Raw genomic sequence first — 22,987 nt, forward strand, 5'->3', positions numbered from 1 at the left:
TTGGCTTGTTTTTGCATTTTGTTATTCAATCGGATGTCTGGGACCATTCTTTCTGCAGTATTGCACGTCTTACAGGCCTGAAACTGAAATCTTTCCCCTCTTGGGACACTGTTCTTTCCTGTGGCATTTTTAAAATACATTGATGAGCCACTCTTCCACAGCAGTGACTGTAACTAAGCTGTGAACTTGATTCTGGCACATGCTCTCTGAGGACTTGATGAGCTGCATGATGGAAATGCAGCTGTTTGACAAGAAGAATCACAGCGGGATGACGATGTTCATCTCCAAAAAAAAAAAAAAAAAGAATAAAAATGTCAAGTTTGACAAAGACGAGAAGTTTTTATACCACTGGAAGCAGGAACTTTTTTTACAGCCCTTTTGAAGACGATGGTGAAGCAGAGGAGGGCGGAGCTGTGCGCGATGTCTTCTGCAGCGTTACGCCAGACTTCTTACGATAATTTGCCTCTTCACCAGACTGCTTGTTATTCTCTCCGTGTTCCTGTAAAGCCTCATCTCCCTTAACAGAACTGGGAATTGTCCACACACTCACTCACACACACACACTCACATACACACACACTCTCTCACACACACACACACACACACACACACACACACACAGATCCTTGACTCTCATCTTTATCTTTAGAGTTAGAAATTCCTCTCGCTGATTGTCCCAACAAGAGTCTTAATGCAAGTTTATATGAAAATATGCATATCGCAGTTTCTAAGAGAATTTTAAAGGAGAAACTTAATGCGTTGGCAGTGCAGTGTCTGACAAATGTGTTTTAGCATTTATAACAACTTTAGATAAGAGTGAGTGGATGCTGTGAAGGGATTGTGATAACGTGACACTTTCCAGATTATAGAGAGAGAAGGAAGCCTGCTGAGCTGTTGAAGCGTGCCGATCCTTCAGATGCTTCGACTTGCTTCTCTTAGATGTGCGTTTTGACCTGTAGAGGGGATTTTTTTGAGACTGTGCCAACAAGTGAAGCACAACTCTTTTACTATCTGAATATCTTTTTAAATGTCTTTACTTTAGGCCAGTTTGTAAACTTCTCTGCAATCAAATGAGAAAACGAGCCTGACTTTTTCAAATCATTTCTTCTCTGTAAAACATCGTTACACTGATGCAACCTTCCTGTTTTTTGGGTAGTAGTCATATTCTCCTTGTTGTTTGTGATGCGAGGCTGTTGTACAGATTATAAACATTTACAAAATGAAGGAAAAAAGCTGAAATTTACATTTTGTTTTTTAATTTCTTAAAAAATCTTATTTCACATTTTTAAACATTTTTCTATTTGATTTGCTTGTAGGTTGTTTTTATTTCATTTTAGAATCTGTGGCAGTCACACTGTGTTGCTTCATTAATGTGAATACAGTAAATAGATTTTAATTTTCATTACGTTTTTTTTCTGGAAAAAAAAATCACTGTAGATGTAATCTTTTTATTTTATTTTATACATCATTTTTGCATTCTCTAAAATGTGTACATGGTAAACCTGTGGTTGTATTGAGCTTGAATGCTGTGTTTTGAAATTAAACGAACCTTAACTGTAGACCTGCACCTGCTCGTCTGATTTCTTTATGACATCCTGACCAGGATCAGACACCAGAGAGCAGCATCGCTCCACCGCCGCCTCGGCTCTCTCCCACATCTACTGTTACAGATTCGCTGTGGTCCCTTTCTCTCCTGTTTTTACAGGCAGGACACAGAAACACTCTCTACGAGTGACAAATATACAACACATACAATTATTATAGTGATACAATACAATTATACACAAGAACACATATGAACAAATGGACATTTGTTTCCTAGTAGGTTTATAACAGTATGTGAAGCTGTCTGGAGGATTTTACTGTTTTGGGGTGTTTTTATTCAACCAGGAAGTCTCTTGAGATACATTTTCTACTTACAAGAGATACCTGGACAAAATGGCAGCGTGAGATGGGTATCACATAGTTACATGACAACACACATCATTAATTTACAACAATCACATACAGCAAAACAAAACAGGGAGAGAGAGAAAACTTTTAGACTATTTAAAATGCATCCATCTAGATGATCTGGGGCCTGTAACAAGCAGGAAATTCAACTTAATCTGGCTCTCTTGGCGTTACCTGGCTTCAGTGAGCCGAACAATGGTGATCATGGATAACCGGTATCACACTGGTCCAATTACAAGTGACGTCACCAGAACCCTGAATTAAGTACTTAATATAAAGGTGAAATACCCGCAGGAAAATGTGGTTATAGTGACAGCAAAAGGTGATATTTAATATTATCACTAGAAGAGAATAAAAAGCAGTAAACACATACAATTATTGCCAAATATTAAAAGTAGGGCTATAAATAAGTGTTGGAATTATTATGTCTTTAGTATAGAGTGAGTATTTTTTGCTGTTTTGTCTGATGATGAACAAACTATCATGAACGTGTGATGCACAGAAATCAAAGTTAAAAGTAAGACTGTAGTTAAAGTAGTTAATGCCTGAGATTTCCTCTTAAGAAAATAAAAGCCTACTTTAGGTTTCAGTTTCTTCACCAGGTGGTCTGTGTGAGTGTGGAAAGATAATATGAGCGCAGAGACTTTTTGTAATTCAATTCCTTCTAAAGTTTTAAGATTGATGTCGTCTTCCCTCTGATCAGGATGTGTGTGATTTCTGGAGATAGTCGTAGTGGTATTTCTCTGGAGACCGTGTGTGTATGCCGGTATTTGTTCCTCTTGCAGAGCAGCGACACACCGCAGGCTTGCATGCAGAGTCACTTTATGTGGAGCAGAAAGGCAGTGTTGTGTTTGTGACCTCTCTGGGCCGACAGCAGGCGAGAGGTCAGTGTCAGCGCCGGGCCACCAGTCTGGTTTAGTCAACTTCCTTCATACCGCCAGCCAGCTGCTGTCGCCCCAAACACTGACTTCTCATGTGGAAGTCTGGGGGTTGAAATGGATTATAAAAAGATGGAGGGAGTGGACCTTCTTTATCTTAAAAACATATTGTTTTTAACCTCTGAATCGTAACAAATCTGGATCCGGCTTTACTTTTTATAATTTGGTCCATAAATAACTTTCATCATTCATTCAAAATGTGTTTTTTTGGTGTTTTGGCAGTAAATACAACACTTTTTTTTTTCTGTCGAGGTATTTTCTGTCTCTAAAGATGAATCTAGAGATTACATCATCTCCTGGGTCCCCTGCTGTTTATTGTGGGGGCCGAACTAAACAAAGCAGTAAACAGAGCTCGATGGAGGCAGAGAGGTTTTTACAACCTGACTTACACTCAGACCCCGAGATGCAAATGAAATTTCACACGGTCGCACTGTCGAGGAAATTGAATTACCCTGCTTGTTGCTGGACTGGAGGAATGCATTACTAATGCTTTGAGGTGAGAGGCTGAATGGAGAGGGAGGGAGGCGGAGGGGGGATAGGGGAGGTGCCTGCACCCTCTGACCCCCCCACAGACACTTCCTGAGTCTGGCTGGGCTCTCTGCCAGGTGGTCGGACCTCGGCTCTCCTTTTCCTCAGTGCCAGGCAGCTGCATGATGACCAGGAGACACGAGAGAGTTAAAGCTGCACAAGGCAAGACTTCCATTCAAAAATGCACCCGTTTTATCAACAGGGCCGGCAGCATCCCAGCCCCCCCTCTGACTATTTCTCCAGTTTTCTCCGTACATAAGTTCTGCTACAAAAATGTTCTATAATTTCTATAATCTTTGATTTTTAGTGAAACATTGGATCATTATACCTCTTTGGTCCTCAAATGGTTATTTTAAACAAAACCATCTGAGAAATTAGAGGGGAAATCTCTCTTTGGTGGAAATGCTAACAACTCATAGAAACGTGACAAGATTCCCCAACCAGACACTGCTTCTTTGTGTGTTCACAAGCCAAAAGGATCCCTGTCCCTGCTCATGATGTTCACTCATTTCTCACATGTACGCCTCGTCATCACAGGGCAGATGAAGGAGATGAACACTGAGTGCAAACAGGACGTGAGCACCTTTGTGTTTCTGCTGCTTTGTTGCTCAGGAGGGAGAGGGAGTCGAGGGAACGGGGTGCCTGGTTTGTCTCTATTGTGGCCGGGCTCAGAGGGAGGCAGCTGTGTCCTGGGAGTCGGTGCTCACGTAATTCACGCCTCACCTCCTCCTTTGTACACATCACCCGGACCAGTCAGAGGGAGCACGTACCCCCTGAAGGATTTATGGAGCTGTCCTCGCCTCTCTGCTCCACACAGAGAGCCTCCTGCTCGCTGAGATGCTCCATGACTTTCCTCCTTCCTGTTTCTTTTAAAGTCTTCTGTGTGAAGAATTTATCATGATCCAGCGCTTCACCACCACTTTAGAAATGAACCACATTAGAGATTAAACCGCATCATCTCATCTCACAAACATACAACAAACATTCAAAACACAATTTATACATTTTAACATTCAGACACGGAGAAATTGTGCCAAACTTAAGTGGTTTTGGTAAAAAACAAATACAGTAAAGATAATCTAAATGTCTGCATTATACAGATCTTTTATCTTTCAGTCCATTATTCCTCCAAAAGTGTGTTGCAGTGATTAGACCCAACATCTCCTTCCTGTCAGGTCACTGAGACGTGTATTCTTATAATAATAGTGATGAGTTATCGCTGCCTGAGGTTCTACAGCATCATTTGCATCCTGATTTGCATTTCTGCCAAGCACCATGACTCATATAATACATTTTATGCTGCTGTTTAAACTACAGACAATACAAACAGACAGTTATCTGTCAAATCACCGACCTTTTCCTACAAACACACCAGCATGAGGATGAGTGATGACTGTTTGTGCTCCTTAAACACTTAAAAGTGTTGAAAGTATTTTATATAACTTTGTATTGAGCAGCACAAAGATAATCGGTCACACTTTCTTTCAACCCCTCACCCCTTTTTAACATGCATAAGAAATATTTAAACATTGAATAAATGGTTGTTAATACACTATAATGTAGCTGTAAGCAGATATAAGGTCATAAGTGTTTATTGATGTAGATATCAACAACTTTAACTCCCCATGTGAAGCAAAACATAGCGAATAACAAAATATGTCTTCATAGAAGTTGCAGTTGTTGAAAATACTGTACATGAATAAAGATGTCTGTTTATAACCACATGATAGTGTGTAATAAACGTTTATATGTTTCTATACTGCCTATGTGATAATATGATATGGGTGATACTGAACATTACATCTTGTTTATTTATTATACAGCAGAAGAGAATTAGATGTGAAAACGTTCTGAGATTGAATTTATAATTCTGATTAAAACAAGAAATAAGATGAATGATTCTGACTTTCTGTTGAAAATCTGATCTCAGAACTGACGGGTTTTTTGTACAGAGCCTGGCAGGATGAATTGAATTTAGCTCACAAAAACAACACTTAATGTGAAAATCAATCATTTCCTGCACTACATCCTCCAAGTGAGAAGAAAAAAGGTCCTGGTCAGCTTCAGACAGACAAGCTGGTCCTCCAAAGTCCTCCACTCAAGTGCTGCTCACTACGAAGTTCAAGTCCCTCTGCAGCCGCGATATGTGATACCTGGATTATAGTAAACTCCCACTTCGTCTGCCTTTAGAGCACATGTTGAGCAGGATTAAGGCCTGTGCCAGTTGCTGCGAGATCTCTCTGTGGGCCATTGGGACTTGTCCCGCCGTTCCTAATCCTGCAGACAATGCGGGCTGTTAATTGGAGACTGACTGATATAGCAGAGTCATGAAGACAATGTGCAAGCAGCCAGCGTCTCTCTAATCCCCCCGGCACTCTGAGGAATGTCCCTCTGTGGCAGCCATCCATACTTCACCAGAGCTCCTCCGGCTCCTCACCTCCCTCTCTGGGGTTTTCCATTTCAGCGACAGTTAGAGTCACAGTTTGGTTTTTGAGTCAAACAAACACAAAGAGTGTGACTTTACAGAGTCGTGAAATTTCACATATTCCACTCCGAGCACTGATGGGAGGTGCAAGAAAGCACACCCATGTGTTTGTGTTTTAATCAGCAGGTTACAAACTGTTAACAGACTTACAAGAAAGAAGTGTTTCCTGTCACTCAACCCTCAGATGAAATAATGTCATTGTTAAGACCTGTGAAGACCTGATATCCACAGAATATGAATAAGTATAAATTATAAATATCTTTGCCTCTTTGTCATTTTACATTTACACATTTTGTGCTTCTTTAGTCATTTATGTCTGTTTTTAGTCCTTTTGTGTCTCTTTGTGGTTGTTTTGCATCACTTTGTAGCCGTCTCACAGACATTTTTATTAGTTTTGAATCTTGTTTGTTTGACTTTCCAACAACAAATGTTAACAGTCACTTCATACAGAGGCTCTGGGCCTGTACCTGGTAGGCCTGTTCAGTTATCCATCCATGATACAAACAAGCCAGTTATCTATCACCTGCTGACTCCGGTAGGGCAGGCTGGGGCGGCCAGGCCACTATTTTGTGGTCTTTACACAAACACATTGTGTAATGACAGCGTGATATACAGAATATCCTGTGTGGGATTTCAAATTAAAAGTTAGTCTTTCAGAGACGGGTGAGAACCAGTCACAACAACAATAAAACTCTTAACGGCCTTCAGATCAGGCTGTCGGGTCATTACATGGGTGACAGACAGGACGCTCCATGGTTTTTCATTTGGTTCCTCCCTGTAGTGAACACAGTGTAGGTGGGCAGAGAAGCTGCATTTCTCATCAAGTATGACTCAGACTGAGACAGACGCAAGTCATGCAGGATTCATATGTTGTGTAAACAGAACATGATAGACATTTTGGATACTGGATCCGTTATCACTGGAAGATAATCAGCCACAGACACAGCCTGCAGTCATATTTCACCACAGCTCACTGACAGTTAGGTGCCCGAGCGGCGCTGGAAGTCTGCAGTTGGATGTTTGTGTTCATGTAATCTCTCACCTGCTGTCACACCGTACATATGCAAAACAGCACTACTGAAAACATTCCACAGCTAAGAGTACGGCAGACCTTTGGAGACGTTACACCTGAGTTATTCTGTCGATCTTACTTTAAGGAAGAGTTCAACATGTTGGGAAACGTGCTTGTTCGCTTTCTGGAGAAGAGTTAGATCGGAAGATGCTACTGTCATAGCTCTCCCATTAAATAGCACAAAGACTGGAAACAGCTAGCCTGGCTCGACCAGCACCTCTAAAGCTCGAGATGAACACATTATATCTTGTTTGTTAAATTGGTGTAAAAATAGGAGAAATTAAAAAAGACAATTCGCTTGTTTTGGGTGATGTGCCAGAACATTTCTTGGAGCCTCTGCTGGTTGCAGGGCAACGAGGCTCGACTAAGAAATACTTCAGTTTGTACAGATTAAACAAACGTATACTCTTGTACTTTTATCTAAGCAACAATACGAGCCACTGATTCACTCCACTACCTGTTACACGAATGCTGTTGTTACAAAACCACATTTAGTGTCTCAATGGTTCCTCCTCTCTGTCAAAGGTCTGTCCTCCATCCAAACCGTCTGAAAACTTGGCCTCAGCTCAGGGTGTAAATTGAAATGCTAATAGCGTACACTTAAAAGCTCAGTTGGACTGTATTTATTATTCTGCAGCTGCTCGTATGGGAACAGACATAATTGTAATAGCAAACGTTAAGGCAAGATAAACAGTGGAAACCACCACAGGACAGTAATCACATAAAACAACTGCCTTTCATTCAGAGTCGCTCACAGATGTGACGGACTGGTGTGTTTGAAGGATCACTGATGCAGAGGGATCACAAGTGAGCTGGAGGAAATGCTTTTAGGCACATTTAAATCTACTTTATTTATACTGTACATGTAGACTTCTTACAGAGCCTTTAAGACTTTTGAATGACTGTGATAGTGTACATGTCTCTTCAGTTAGGACTTTAAAAATGTTGCATACAAGTGACAGTTGTGAGAGTCTTAAAGAGTAGAGGCAGATTACACCAACACTCCAATGATTTATTTGTGTAAAAACCTTCCTCTCTTGTAGGAAAAGATCAAACTGCTGCTGATCCGATTACTGTTTGCACATTCACAGCTTGCCAATTTAATAATACAAGAGTTTTATACTTAAGCCACATGCCCTCTTTTCCCATGGGTGCAGTGCCAGAGGAGGGATCTCTCTCCCTTCCTCTCGTTAGCGAGCTGAGCGAAGCAGATCAACCATTTGCCACTGAATAAACGGTCGTAGCTACCAATCAAACTGCTGTGATTGTTCTATTTCATACAATGCATGATTTGAAACTTCAGTACAGATTTATTGGAAACATTTTATCAGTCAACAGAAAGACGGAAGAGGGCGCGGATGATGTTTGAACAAGAGATTTAGACACATGAAAGACATTTTCCCACTATACATCTCTGGAAGGCAAAGCTGTCATTATGGTTTGTGGTGGGGATGTTTGCTCCGAGCAATTTGTCTCCCATGCAAGGCTTTGGTGATGGATCTTCGGCTCTGTGTCTGCCAGAGTTCTGCCAGCATCTGCTTATGCAGGCTGATAAAATTAGCAAAGTATTGTCATTTTGTCAAAATCTTATTCTTGACAGAGTGTAAAATCCTGTGAGGCAACTTTTTTACACCAAAAATTACCCACTAAAATTCATTGAGATAATAGTTCTTTCCTTTATCTTGTATCTCCAATTTGGACCACTCAGATTTGAACCATTCATCGCAACCAGTGGTGAAGTTAAACTTAGGTAAAAGTAGCAACAGGACAATGTAAAAATACTCCATTACAAGTAAAGGGGCTTCTGACAGTGTTACATTATCATATGTTATATCATTGGACTGATGCATTAACATGTAAGCAGCATTTAATGTCGTAGCCTGCTGTGGAGCTAATTTGACTTGTTTTATGCACAGTTGGCTGCTTTAATCTTCTGAATAATAACAATTCATCATATTTAATAGGCTCCTAAAGTTTACTAATTACCACAGTGTCTCGTTTCTTCTTTAATTAATACAAAAACTGTTTAAAGTTTAGTGTAAAGCAACCAGCAGAGACTCCAGGAAGTTAAAGGCCCGAGAAATATTTACATAACATTGTGTAAAACTGCTAATTGTTAAGTAGTGAGCTTTAGAGGTGGATTGAGCCAGGCTAGCTGTTTCCCCCTGTTTCCAGTCTATATGCTAAGCTAAGTTAGCCACCCCGGATGCTGGCAGTAGCTTCATATTTAGCAAACAGACATGAGAGTGGTATAAAACCTGTTCTAACTACTTTATAAACAGTTAAGTATTTCACTGCAGTGGTTCCCAACCTGAGGTTATGTTTTAATATGAAAGAATAAAACATAAAGTCCTGCTGCACAAATGTGTCATTTTTTGGTCTTTGCTATCTGTCATCTTAGTTGTTTGAAATAATAATTTTACTTTTTGTTTTCAGTACTTTTTGAAAGGTAACTAGTGACTACAGCTTTCAAATATGTAGTATAGTAGAAGTATAAAGTATCTTGAAATGGAAATACTCAAGTAAAGTACAAATACCTCAAAATTGTACTTAAGTACAGTACTTGAATAAATGTTCTTAGTTGCTTTCCACCACTGGCTGCCTTCGTTCTCTCTGTTTGTGAGACTTATATCTGGTGCCTGTCTATATGTTTCCTTGCTGCCAGATTTTCTTTTTGACTAAAGTGTCATTAAACACTAAATAAGTGAAAGAAAACATTATTATTTTGAGCATTAAATGTATAATCTCGAACTAAGAAGACAGTCAAATGAAAAACATGAGCCAACATGTAATGTTTCTCAGTGGTTATGCACTTTTATTCAAAGTTTTAGGTCCCGCCGTGGGTCCCATGGTAGTTAATACCAGGATCAGCTCATAATCCCTGAGAAGCCAGTATTGGGAATGAACTGTTCAAAGCCTCCAGATACTGGAGAATAAACACCACAGTCATTTAACACAGTTCAAAAGCAGTACAAAAATCATGTCCAGGTCATTGAAAGCGTATGTAAACCACAAAGGGTAAATTACATTCTAAACATTATACAATCACTACTAATTTAAACGTAGGCACAGTACACAATACTGTAGTTAAGATGTACAGTAACCCAATATGGGTGAGAGACGACACAGAGGGAACAAACTCCTCCATGTAGAAACACTGATGTTGCTCTTGTTAAGTTCTCACCTCACAGGCCTCAACAGTAACCAGCCGATATTATGTGTAAATAAAGAACATTCATATTAATAAAAACATAGACGCTCATCAGTCTTCTGTGCAAACTATTACAGACTGCGGCTCAGATCACGCATGTGATTATTATTTAGATGCCATCGATTCCAGCTGTTTTTTTCTTTTCAGAAGTCACTAATTCTAACTGTTGAACCTTGTGAGGTGAGCGTCTTTCCAGGAGCAAATATCAGCTCATTTGAAACTCAGCTGTGCAATATTTAAACAAAAATAAAAACATTTCAAAAAGCTGATTGTAACCCCAAATCAAAATCTCTTCCACTCATTATTTTTCCCTGATTGTAACAAATGCAAGGAGCGTTATTAAATACATAAGAATGAATAGATATTCAGAGATTTTGAGGGGTTATTCTTCTTCTTTTTTGAACACAAATCTGAAGCATGTCATTAAAGGACGTAAATTAGGTCAGTTCACCAAAATGATATGAAAAAGGGAAAAGTGCTTTGTCCTGATATACTTCAGATTAGGTCACCCAATGATGCATTTGGAAAATCTGCCTCCTGCCAGCTCAGGTTGTGGGAGAAATAACACTGTTAACTTAAAAGCACAACAATATCTTCATATTAGAGCGTTTGTCCGGAGTCATCAGAGTTAAAACATCTAAACAACAAATGCCAGAAAAAGACAATTCAATGTAATAAAAGCCAAAAAGCCTACAAACAAAGACCTGTAAGCTAAAACAAAAATAATGTTAATGAAAGCTGGCAAAAAGGCTTGAATATATGACAATACATTCTATGAGAATTGCAGATACATTTACAAGCAACATATACATCACAAAGCTCAACTGATTGCCTGCAAAGCTTAACGCTGAAAGCTACTTCCTGCCGAGAGCTGGAGTCCTCCACCCGAGCATTATGGGAGCGAGGTCCTGGCTCCGGACAGGAAGGATTAGTCCCGAGGCGGGCCGCACAGCAGCCCAGTAAAACTATTAAAGACCGCACACAACTGCAGCAAGAATACAGCAGCCGCGCGGTCTAATACCAAACACTGGTCCCCACGAGCCTTTCAGATACCGAGGCACGACGGGGACGAGGATGAGAAAGGAGCGGTCGCCCTAAAAGGCAACCTGGGGGGGACACCATGGGGTGTCTGGGTACAGGAGACAGTGCACAGACTTGAACCTGGAAGAGGATAGAGATAAGAGGGTTACAGTTAGATTGGCTGAAAAGTGTTGAAACTGAGATTCAAATCTGTCACGTCATCAAATGCAGAAGAATCTCTCACCTTGATGGATCCTCCTCCACAGAAAAAGCCCCTTTCAAATTAATGATGTTGCTCTTGTTTTCAAACATCCCATAACTGAGGGTGATCTGGAAGATTACAGCAAAAACATGAGCAACATAGAAAAAAACACCACTGATCCACGACTTCATAAAGGACACCATCATGTATTAAAAAAAGGAGATCTATAAGCGGCTCACCTGCTTGTGTATCTCAGATCGTGACACTTGTTGCAGGTTCTCCAGGTGGGAGTGAAACAGGTTGCTGCGGGTCAGAGGAACCCCCAGAACCGACTCGATGATGTAGCCGATGGTGCAGTCGTCGGGCAGGCGGATCTTCTCCGCTGTGTTCATGAAGTGACCGCCACTGGAGGGACAAAAAGATAGACAGACGCCTGGTCAGTGATGATGTGACACACACACCATAGTGTACTTATTAGGACAACCCTGCCCTCATTGCCCTCTTTGTACTTAGATTCTAATTCTCTATACTGAACACAAAGTGGTGATTTTAATTTGAAAAGCAAACATTTCCCAAAATGTGTTCTTTTGAGCGACTATTGAGGCATTTTTTTCCTATTTTCATCCTCAAGACTGAGTCACACATGTGAAGCCTCCACAGAGCAGTAATAACACAGGATGTGTTACCTGGCCCATGGGCTCATCTTCAGTGCCAGACCCCGGCTCACACAGAAGCCTGCTCCTCCAGTAGCAAACCAGAAGTTGACTGGTTTCTATACGGACACAGAAAAGGTTTGTTAATATGCAGAATTATCTGACAAATAACCTGAATGATCTTGAAAATATTATGCACCAAAAACAAGAATCTTCCACGTACCATCTTATTGTCCCCCAGCCGCTCCGTGGCCTCTATGGGCCGGTCCAGACTGGGCTTACCGAGGTACATGTCCTGGGTGTGGGGGTACTGGGACAGGAACTTCACCAGAGTCCGAACATTCACGTAGTTGTCATCATCTACATGACAGAACCACCTGAGAAGCAGAAACAGAAGAGCGATTAGATCCTGAGATATTCAGACTAATAGAAAATCTAAATAAATATCAAGTGCAGTTGGTACTTACTTCTTCCCCGACTCTATGAACTTGTCATATTCCACCGCCATCTTGCAAGACAGCGCTTGTCGGCTATGAGCTGCAGAGCAGTTGGTGTTGACTGCATGGCTCCCTGTGGCAACAATGAAAGAAATAAAGATAAATCATCAATGGAGGCTCTATGTATTTTAATGGCATCTTTCACAGAGGCAAAAAAGCTCAGAGCAGTATTTTTATGGCCTTTGAAATATGACTTCCTCGTACATTCAGAGTTGATAAAACAATGTGCATCTCTGTTCCCAACATGAAATCCCCCCTCATAAAAACTTACCAATTTTCTGTTTTAGCTCCTCATCCTCTCCGTCTGTGAAGATGTAGGTCTGCAAACAAACAAGTGAAATGACAGATAAGCGGACGTGTCTTTAAATCCATGAAATCAAAACGACTTTGGATGATCATGTGAAGTGGTCACACGATCAAATTCAACAGTGTGTCCTATGTGCTCCTTCCTCACATCCAGCCCGGTGTGATTAGCATCAATCAACATGTCTTTTATGCAGTGGAAAACACATTGAGTTAAACAACCCCCTGCTCTAATAAAGGCCTTTTGTCCCGCGTTGCACCCTCTCCATGGCAACTATGCCGCCGCCCCGAAGCATCCCAGACATAGAACAAAGCAGGAGGCAGACTGTCCGCCCCCACGCACACCCCGTTCATGTATCCCATCCCCCGGCTGAGCCCCTTCACTCTGCCGGACCTGCTGCCGGGCTTCAACGTGTTGAATACAGCTAAAACAGTAGCATGCAGATCTGACAAACTACCAACACGATCCTCTGTGTGCTCGCCGCTCAACAACTCGCAGACTCAAGACTCAAACCACGAGACTCCAGGCGCTTGTTAAATGTAGCAGTTAGTCATAAAAGGAGTTAACAACAAAGGGGCACCTTCCAGGAACACAGTTTAAAAAGGAGCAGGGGAAGATTAGACTCCTCTTTATGATAGCTCACACTGAGCAGGTGCAAGCTGCTGAATAGTGATGATGAAAGGCAGCCGGCCCTGAGCTTTATAACCGCCAGCGGTCTGTTTACTCTTCACCTCAGGTGAGGCAGCACCTGCCGAGCATCACGCTACCTTATCTACGCCACGTGTCTCTACACGCCAGGTCGTGGTGCCTTAACCCTCACTGACAGAGTACCTATTGTCAACTGTAATCCACATTCCTGTGAGTTTGCTGCCCTGCTGCTGAGCGACTGCGATTGTGCTTTGCATCTTAGGCAGCCAGCTGATCTTTCTACTCCACTTTTCTGTTTCGGCACACGGCAAAGGCTGCCTGAACTTTGTTTGTTTGTGGAGCAAACTCTGGGCAGATGTTGAAGCCATGAGCCTGTATTTGTTTAAGGAAGGGTGGTGGTTTCACTGGTGAAGGGATCAGAGGCTGGCGCTGTTTGCTTTAAAGCCCGTTGAATAGACAGCCTAATCACTGAGGCAGCTGCCAGAGCTGCCAGGGCACTGACAGAAAGAGAGGGAGGGGGGGGGGGGAGGAGAGGAATCTCACTGCTGATTAGTAAATCGAAAACCGTGTGTGGCCATTCACCCCCACCTCACCCCCTATCCTGCCCCCCTCCGGGCCGCATACACGGCCAGAGCCTCTTGAATAGAACAATGCTGTGAGTTTTCATGCTGGGTAAAGTCTCCACTGGGTAAATTCTAAATATGTTTGCCAGCATTTGCATACAGCTGCAGGAGTTAACTAAAGAGAAACCTGCCGGGGAAGGCTTTTTTTCTGTCTTTGTTTCTTAACTGAAACAGAAAGAACAGTTACTTTCATGGAATACTAATTCAGACCAAAAAAAGAGAATAAAGAAAAGATGGCTGTGTGTGAAGCAGAGATAAGAGGCGAGGGGGCACAGGGCGAGGACGAGAGGGAGATGAGAGCAAGGGGGGGGGGGCTGCACTCTGGACCACAGGAAGGCCTGGCAGGGCCCTGTCTGAGCTGAACGTGGTGCCTGGCTGGCTGTCTCCATCTCCACGGGAAGGAAGGGCACCAGGCTCCCTCCCTCCATCAGCCACTTCCACCCTGCTCTGCCCCACCCCTACACACACACACACACACACACACACACACACACACACACACTTCTGTCCCACAAATTCAAAGCATTTTCAACACTTTTTATCAGGACACATGATTTGTACAGCAGGTTACAGGACTGCAGCCATAGTAAAAGATGAGATAAACGGCATGTAAACTGCATCTGCACCCTCTTCAATGGCTGCCACCCACTTACTGACCACTTGTACTTTACGACTCCACAGTGAAGCCATCTGATTAACTCAACTGCAGTGCCAAGTGTTTTTTTTTCTAAATGCTAAAAGCTCTCATTGTTGGAGTTATTATCGAACTCTTAAGAGAGGAATGCATGGCGCACCATGAAGATGTTGGTGCCAGCTGCAAAATGAATTTACGCTCTGATAAAAGCAGCGACTACGTGCCAGTTTTACAAATCAATTCACTGCTGATCTAAACTCTGGAACAGGAAGTACTGTGATCCATTTTGTTCTTTTGTTATATGACCCTGCTCTCAGTACGAAGCTATATTGTTCCAGGAAATAATAGAAAACAGGAAGAGGTACCGTATATGAACCAGTTTTAAGATGATGAAAAATGGGCTTTCTGTTCACAGATAAATGAAATAAAGGGTAAAGTTTTACATAACAATCCTAACTGGTTGGATTTCTGCTCTGAATGGTTTCAAAGATTAAGAAGGCCACAGGCACTATTGTGTCAACGCAGCTATCACAGAGATAATCTACCTTCACTGTTCTCATGTAAACAGCAGCAGAAAGCGAGTAAAGAGGTCTCACTTTGAGCAGAAAAGTAACAGCAGAGTCAGAAATTTAAAAAAAAGTCTTCTAATCAGCTTTTGCAGAAATAATACTTTTGTCCCTCGTGTGCTACAAAAGCTCCAAACTCCACAGATGTTCAACAGCTGAGCGTGAGAATCAAACCTGAACATGGAGGACGGCCATATGTACATGGTGGGAACTCAGAGCATCATATGGCTGGCATTAAGGCCGTCCTTTGTTCTGTCTCTCATGACCACCTGTCACCCTTCCTCCAGGAACTCCCTCTTGCATTGTGGGCTCGGTCTGTCCTTTCTGTCCACGCAGCCACCCACCAGCTGCCTGCCTACAGGCCTTGCTATTAACTCTGTCGGACGGGTTAACTAACATCATCCAGTGTGATTACAACCAATTAGCACAATCACTTCACATATGAGCAGATGTTGTGCAGCATGGTTTGGACATTAACATGAGCTGTGCAGGTAATTCTGTCTGATCGTTATTATCACATGTGAGGGCTGAGTGACTGTGAGAAGAAACCTCTCTCCAAAGCTTACTGGTGCTGGAGAGAGACAAGGTTGGAAGAGAAAACCTGTGTACCCGAGGCAAATTAAAAAGCACCTGTGACACCTCTGGGTGCAGGATAAAATCACTTTGACTAGTAACTGTTTTCTCCACACTACAGCTGCGCGTGCCTTTGTGCACCCTCTAAAGACGCTGGGTTCTCAAGGCCATATTTTCATACTCAGCGTGTTGCTTCCCAGCACCAGCTTGCCTATAGATGCACCCCTTTGTCCCAGGCATCCCCTTAACGAAGCCCCCGTTTCCCCATCCCTCCAGTGAGCTTGACCCAGACTCAGCTCCCACGTTCCCATGGAGAGAGGGGAGACAAGGGGCTGGGAAAGCTTTTCTTTCCCCTTCAGAAAGACGCTTTGTTAGTCCTGGAAGGGGGACAGCGCTGGAGTCGGTGCTGTGAAGCATCCATTGCACCAGCGGCATTCACAGGGACACCCAAAAAGAGGAGGGATAATAGAGAGCGGGGAGAGAGGGGGGCTGAAAGAGGGAGAAGAAACTGCTCCCTCCGTTCTCAGGGACATCACTCAGAGGAGAATAAAAAGTGACAGAGCCGAAGAAATTCAGCATGGTTAACAGGGGCTGAGTGGCTATTCCAGTGTGTCATCTGCTGACAAGGGGAACAATACGGCACTGTAAGCAGCCATCACCTGCATGTGTACACTGGCTCATTGTTCAGCTCTGCAGCTGAGACTCAGCAACAATCACATCAGCCCACAAACAAGCAGATCACCTCTCAAAATCTACGTTTTCAGTATTTGATAAAGAGTTGATTGTGCGTCCCAAATGAATAAAACATGAATGATATGAAGGATTCGTTTTGAAATGCTCCTTTACCTGCTGCATGTTTCTTGAGATCCATGTGTCCAGAAGCAGATTCAGCCTGGACTGGTGGAACTTCTTGGTGGTCTTCACAGCGATGAAGATGTCATCAGGGCCGATGTCCTCAGCTGGAGGCGGGTCAGCGGAGGACGCGGAGGAGCGCGCGGGCTTCTCCACCTCCCTCCGTCCCCGGGTCAGTTTGGTGAAGTAAGCTGAGAATCCTCTCTTCACCTGCGCGCTCCCGGGCCGCGCGCCCTCCTCTTCCTGCGCGGCGTCTTGGAGCAGAGAGCGCGTCCCGGTGTCTCCTCCGTTCGCCTCCTCCTCCACCTGGACCCGGAGATGCTGCACAGCCACCAGGAGCAGCAGCAGGCAGAGACATGCTGTGCTGGCTACAGAGATGGCTGCCTTCTTTCCATTATTTTTCAACATGTTTAAACTTTTTAAAAATGACTAAAAACTATGAAGCGGCGCGACGAATCCACAATGCAAAGTCCATATGGTGTTTTTTTTTCTCAATAAAACACAAAAATATAAGTTGAAGGTCCGACAGGGCGCATAACTGAATCGCAAATAAGTGATTTGGTAGGAGGCAAAATATATAAGCTTCCATGCTGGCCACGCCTCGTGGGAGGTCCTTGAATGCAGCATGCCAACCAGTGACGCCGCAATGGGGCGTGGTTACACCTCTCTTTCGTGTGTGTGTGTGTGTGTGTGTGTGTGTGTGTGTGTGTGTGTGTGTGTCACACAGAGTTCAGTTTGACTTTCACAGATAATATGAGTAAAAGATTGACCCAAAGAAAACAAGGCTGCAGGTGGTCACGAGGAAAGGTGTGTGTGTCAGACTGCACCTGCATCATTCACACAGAGCTGTCTGTGACGCTTCGTCCTCCAGGTTCGACTGGTGAAGCTATTTGAACTCAGCCGAGTGTGAGCCTGGTGTTCACCAGAGAAACAGCCTCTATTGTTCTTCTCTGACCTTGTGAGGACTCTAAACAGTTGGTCATTCCTGAACACTTGTTATTCAAATTCTGGCTCTCACAACCGAGTGCCGTCTGGTGCCGGGACATTGACCAAAAGACATGAGCTCCATTTAGACCAACGTGCAGCTGGTGGAGCCTCAGCAACACCCAACTCCCAGCAACCACCAGCTTTTGATAGTTTAGTATCAAATAAAATGTCTGGTTAAACAGAGATCTTAAAGGACATTTTCAACTTTGGACATTCAAGCTAAACTTCCTCCTCCGGAGGCATTTAACAATATCCAAAAGATAAACACAGATTATTTGGTCTCAGTCCAGATATTAGGTAAAATCACCTTTGGGATAAACTCCCAAAAAGTCCATGTTGTGCTTGAAGGTGTATAAGAGTGGGTTACACTCTTCATGTCTGCAATACATTTTCAACACACTTCTCTAGTTAACTCCTCCGTCTTTACTTGCAGTTGCCGTTGAACTAGTGTGAGAAAGAAGTTTCCCCAAATCTTTTGCAAGAGAAAAACTTATTTTCCACTGCAGGTGTTTTATTCATCTCATTCTGGGACACACAGGACATGAGTTACCTCTCTGCTTTGTTGCTCCTGACAAGGCCTTTTGTTCACCTTTTAAAAGTGTGCACAGAAAGGCGTCTAAAAGCAAGTATAAGAAACCAGGCAGAGGGGGTTGTCTCTGTGGCCTTCATTCTTCTTCGATCAATCGCCTCTTTCTGTCGGGCTTGCAGGGCATTCGTCCCACCTCGGAAACTCTTTTTAGTCCTTTGGGCTTCTGAAAACAATGTCAGTTGTTAAAATGTAGAGTGAAAGAGTAAAGTCTCCAGTAGTATTAGCTCCTGCCTCCCCCTCAGTTCACAGTTTATTTCAGCCTTTTGCTCCCTCCACTGACACCGACAGAAAAACCCTTTCTTGTCCTTTTTGAAATCACCTCACTACTCCAACTCCCCCCCCCAGCTGACATTACGGCTGAATACTAGTGAGATTAAATCCAGTCTCTTCAGACAAGCCCACTTCCTCACCATAGTGCCCACAAACCCACAAATAAAACCCACCATGTGCTTGATTTTCCCCCTGATGGTATCAGCATGTTGGGGGATCTGAAAGCCTCAGTCGGATGGTAAAATTAAAGGGCTGCTATTTATAGTTCCTGCTTTCACAAAGATGATTGCACATGATGCACAGCAGGTAAAGAATCCCAGGATCCAACAACTGTCCAAAAAACATCATTAGAGCTCTAAGTATCTCTTCTTATTCACAGAAACTGAAAACACATGTGCACGATCAGCTCTGTAAGATGTCAGCTATAACCTGATACTCGGCATAGTGTATATAGATCCGACTTTTTGAAAAAAACAAAACAATATGGAAGACATTAGCTCAAAGCCACATCTTTCTTTTCAACTCATAATGTTTCCATTTATTTTATATTTCAGTCTGTTTAACATTCCTCAGGATGGTTCCCTGAATGTTTCTGCTTTTTGGAGCTTTTGTTTATTAGTTACTGATTCAAATATGTACCCAGTAAATTCCAGTCCTTTACTTTATAATCTAAGATGCTGCCGTACAAGGTCAGCTAGCGGAGTCTTAGATCTCCAGCATGCTAAACTCCTTTCTCCTCTACTGCTCCTTGACTTATATCCATCTATTCCAGTGATGGACTCTGCATACAGCATGATGCATACCTGGTGAAACACACATTTCCTCCACTGGAAGGGCACTTTATCAAGTGGAAGGGTGTTTCTTTTCATACTGAAAATGAACCATGGTAAAGTATTGAATGCCTCCGTGTGAGTGTGAGCAAGAGCTATAAAAAAAAAAAAAAAGCAGAAATGGAGTAAGACTACACTGACTTCCCTCTGAGGATCAGTGGCTGAGAGCAGAGCGGTAGGATCAATCTTCAGTTCTGTTTATTTCCACAGTATGGACACACTAGCTCTGATGGGATTACAGGTCGCACCAGAAGTGAGAGCCAGGGGACCGGCGTCCTCCTCAGAACTCGGTTTCAGTTTCCCTCCTCATGCAACATTAGAGGAAACTCTCCAAGGACCGTGGCAGAGAATTCTTCAGCTGCAGGAGGGACAAATAAATATGACCCATTTTAATTGATCTGCAGAGAGTCTCAATGGACGTCCTTCAGGTAAACACAATGAACTGGTAAAAGACTGGATCCTTTATCTCAAGGAGATAAAGGAAAAAAAGCATTCCCATTATGCATGAGATTAAAATGATAATACAAAAGGCTGCACAAATGTTCTTCTGTTCTTTAAGTCCTATATTGAAAAAGAAAGGTACAGGAGTATTATCAGCTAAATGTTCTTAAAGTGTCAAAATAACTAACTGAAATCTTAATTTGTAAAGTCAGTGAAGCTGTCAGATAAATGTAGTGGAGTAAAAGTATAAAGTAGCATGGAATGAAACTCAAGTAAAGTACAAGTACCTCAAATTTGATTGTTGAGTGTGTTGCTGTTGTTTTTATTTCCTGCAGCAAATTCTTATATTTCTGCCAAAGCCGCTTGATTTTGTTCAACTGTAAATTAACCAGGAGCTCAGGAGTGTCAGGTTACATGCTGGCAAGTCTGGACATGTTGAACATCATTTTTTCTATTCAATAATAAGACCTATAAACCATCTTTTATTTGTGTTCGTCTGTGAGTCGCTCAGAAATATCAGCCTTGTTAAGTCAGATAGATTTTTGCCAAATACCAATCTTCTCTGTTTTACAACAGCATGGATTTCTCTTCACTGTACTAAACCACTTATTGTTACTGGAAACAGGATATTCACTGGAGACCCTCCAGGTTTATATTTCCACTCAACAAACTCAAGGGACCTCTAAAAGCTGCTGACAACTTTGAGTTATTTCCATATCATAATGTACATTTTAAGAGGTAAGAGGTTGGTGATTGTGTGTCCTAGAAAAGAAGCCTGTGAAAAGGTCTCTTGTGTTGGGTTAAATGGATATTTTTCCCCACCAATACAGAGTCTCTTTTTGTCTGTGGCCTGTTGCTACCTTGCTGGGACGTACAATGGGAGACCCAGCAGACAAAGAAAAGACAGTGGAGTCATTGAGGTGCTTTTAAATAGTTTGTTGTGCCCTCTCATTGGACCCTTTCTCATTTAAATTATATTGAATGTGTGAGCCACTGCAGAGGTGGTGTGCATAATCTGATTTGTTTTTCTCTGTAATCACCAGACAATTATATGTAAAGAGTTTGTTGTAAATGCAAAATCACCATGTCAGAGTTTAGTTTGTTTTTTTTAGAGGATGTATCAGTAGCAATAAAGTTTACTCTAAATGTTTTGGCTAAATAAACAAGCTGAGCTCTCTCAGGCGAGGGAGATTTAACTGCAGAGGAGAAAAGACACGACTCTGCAGATCCAATGAAAACAGGAAACTCATGGCTGGTGGTTCATGTCCTATTTTAAAGTGGCCCCCCCATCATAATTGTTCCCCTTTCACTCTCCTCTCCATAACCAGGCGAACACAAGCTATTTGCATAACTGTTCAGACCTGCTCGTCACCCCCTGCTCCTGCCCTACTTCCACTCTGTCAGCCTAATGCTTCCCAGCACTCTCTCTTTGTGCCGGCTCTCGTCCTGGGAACATCAAATGATCGACACATTCAATTGGGAGGACTCGGGTCTAGTCTAGTCTTTACGGCCTCACGACTGTGGCTCCAAACAGAAATGCATTTAGTGGGACGGCCCAAATTATGAATGATGGGGGAGAGATTGGCATGGTTTCCTATTTGTTGTGTCTTTTCTCAGCAGTGTTACAGGGAGGGCTTTATGTTGTGGAACATGAAGAGGTGCAGAGATACGATCTGTGTGTGTGTGTGTATTATGGAGGAAGAATAGGGCTGTGGGATCTGATACTGTGAAAATGACAGAGCAGTCTGGTGTGTGAGACTCTCACGGGACGGCAGGCAGAGTGGAGCTGCAGCGAGAGAGAGAGGCTCCGCTGGGAAACTGCTGAGGTTACACTCCGGGAGTGTTACGTGGGTGTTGCACACATTGTGTAATTTCTCATTTTTATCTGAGTGGCTACAGACTTGTGGTTTTAGTGGCAAACAGCCTCTGTGAAAATGAGTTAAATTTTAGAATATGCACCAACAGTCATGAAATACAACGAGATGTTAAGTGCAAAAGGACTGTCACCTTTTCTTAACGTCCCCATGTGGATCACACAGAGTCCTTTATAACTATCCCAACGTAAGGGGGTATAGCTCAGTGGTAGAGCATTTGACTGCAGATCAAGAGGTCTCCGGTTCAAATCCGGATGTCCCCTGAGTCAGACATTTAATGGAAAGAAGTTAATAAGCAAAACTCATTTAGGAGCGAATGAAGAAAATATGTAATATATATATATATATATATATATATATATATAACCCCATACATGCTGGTAAAATGCTAAAACACTTAAAAACTGTTTATAGTGTAATCAAACACTTCTAGCTATGACATCCTGGGCACTTTATAAGAAATCATCGTTGACAGAAACATAAGGAGAGAATGACTACAGTCAAAATGAGACTTTATTGATCTTTGAGGGGAAACTCACAAATGTAATCTCATGCAAGCAAACTGGCTTAATTCTAATAAAGACTGAAAAAACTCTCCAATTCTTGTCAAATACAACTTATTGATCATCCCTAAAGTAATTGATAATATTTTGGTCATTAAAAAGGAGAGAAAAGTGCATTCATTCCTGCAGTAAGACTACCTTCATTTATACAAGTGGTGGCAACGTGAGCGCAGGTAAAAAGGCGAGGAGACTCCTTTGGGTCCCACACTTCAGAGGGTCCTGTTACTCGATCTGTTGCCCGAGCCTCTGCGACCTCCTCACTTCCCCGGGCCTCTGGGCTTTGTGGTATCTCCCAGCGGGCTGAAAGGAAACGATCGCAGACATTCCCCATCAGGAAAGGCCCGAATATTTCTCAGATGCTTGATGACCCCTGAGCCTTATCACAATATTCCCTTCTGATACTGTGACGCCCCACAGAGAACAATGACGGATCATCTCTATAATAAACTCCATCTGTATCTATTTAGGATTGTAAGGCATGTTTGCTCTGCAGCCAGAGGTCTATTAGCAACCAGTACAATTAATCATCTTCAGACGATCAAGGTCAATAACCCCCTCTACACTTTCACTTATTGTTTTTAAGACTCATGTGGATATTAGTTCATGTTTTTGTAATGCAGAGCGGCAAAGTTCAGTCTTGGCTTATTGTTTACCAAGAGTGAGCTCCGCAGGGA

General features: G+C 42.6%; 1 protein-coding gene and 1 non-coding gene across 2 annotated transcripts; one reads left to right on the forward strand and one right to left on the reverse strand.

Annotated features, from left to right (window-relative positions):
* Positions 1–11,281: 11,281 nt before the first annotated feature.
* Positions 11,282–17,167, reverse strand: lfng (LFNG O-fucosylpeptide 3-beta-N-acetylglucosaminyltransferase). The gene is made up of 8 exons (XM_070923233.1): positions 16,754–17,167; positions 12,831–12,879; positions 12,530–12,632; positions 12,286–12,439; positions 12,096–12,181; positions 11,649–11,814; positions 11,452–11,537; positions 11,282–11,348 (listed from the first exon to the last, which is right to left on the reverse strand). The coding sequence occupies exons 1-8, from the start codon at positions 17,165–17,167 to the stop codon at positions 11,282–11,284; spliced, it is 1,125 nt and encodes a 374-aa protein (XP_070779334.1).
* Positions 17,168–21,941: 4,774 nt separating this feature from the next.
* Positions 21,942–22,013, forward strand: trnac-gca (transfer RNA cysteine (anticodon GCA)). The gene has a single exon. It is a non-coding gene; the product is annotated as a tRNA-Cys (tRNA).
* Positions 22,014–22,987: the final 974 nt, after the last annotated feature.

The sequence above is a fragment of the Enoplosus armatus genome, chromosome 17, assembly GCF_043641665.1.
Source record: "Enoplosus armatus isolate fEnoArm2 chromosome 17, fEnoArm2.hap1, whole genome shotgun sequence".
NCBI classification, from domain to species: Eukaryota; Metazoa; Chordata; class Actinopteri; order Centrarchiformes; family Enoplosidae; genus Enoplosus; species Enoplosus armatus.

Excerpts from the sequence above, each read along its gene's own strand:
- lfng (XM_070923233.1), bottom strand. The coding sequence starts at position 17,167 with ATGTTGAAAAATAATGGAAAGAAGGCAGCCATCTCTGTAGCCAGCACA. Across the intron at positions 12,440-12,529 it reads TTCATAGAGTCGGGGAAGAA|GTGGTTCTGTCATGTAGATG; the intron begins GTAAGTACCAAC and ends TCTGCTTCTCAG. Across the intron at positions 11,815-12,095 it reads AAGATGAGCCCATGGGCCAG|TGGCGGTCACTTCATGAACA; the intron begins GTAACACATCCT and ends TTGTCCCTCCAG.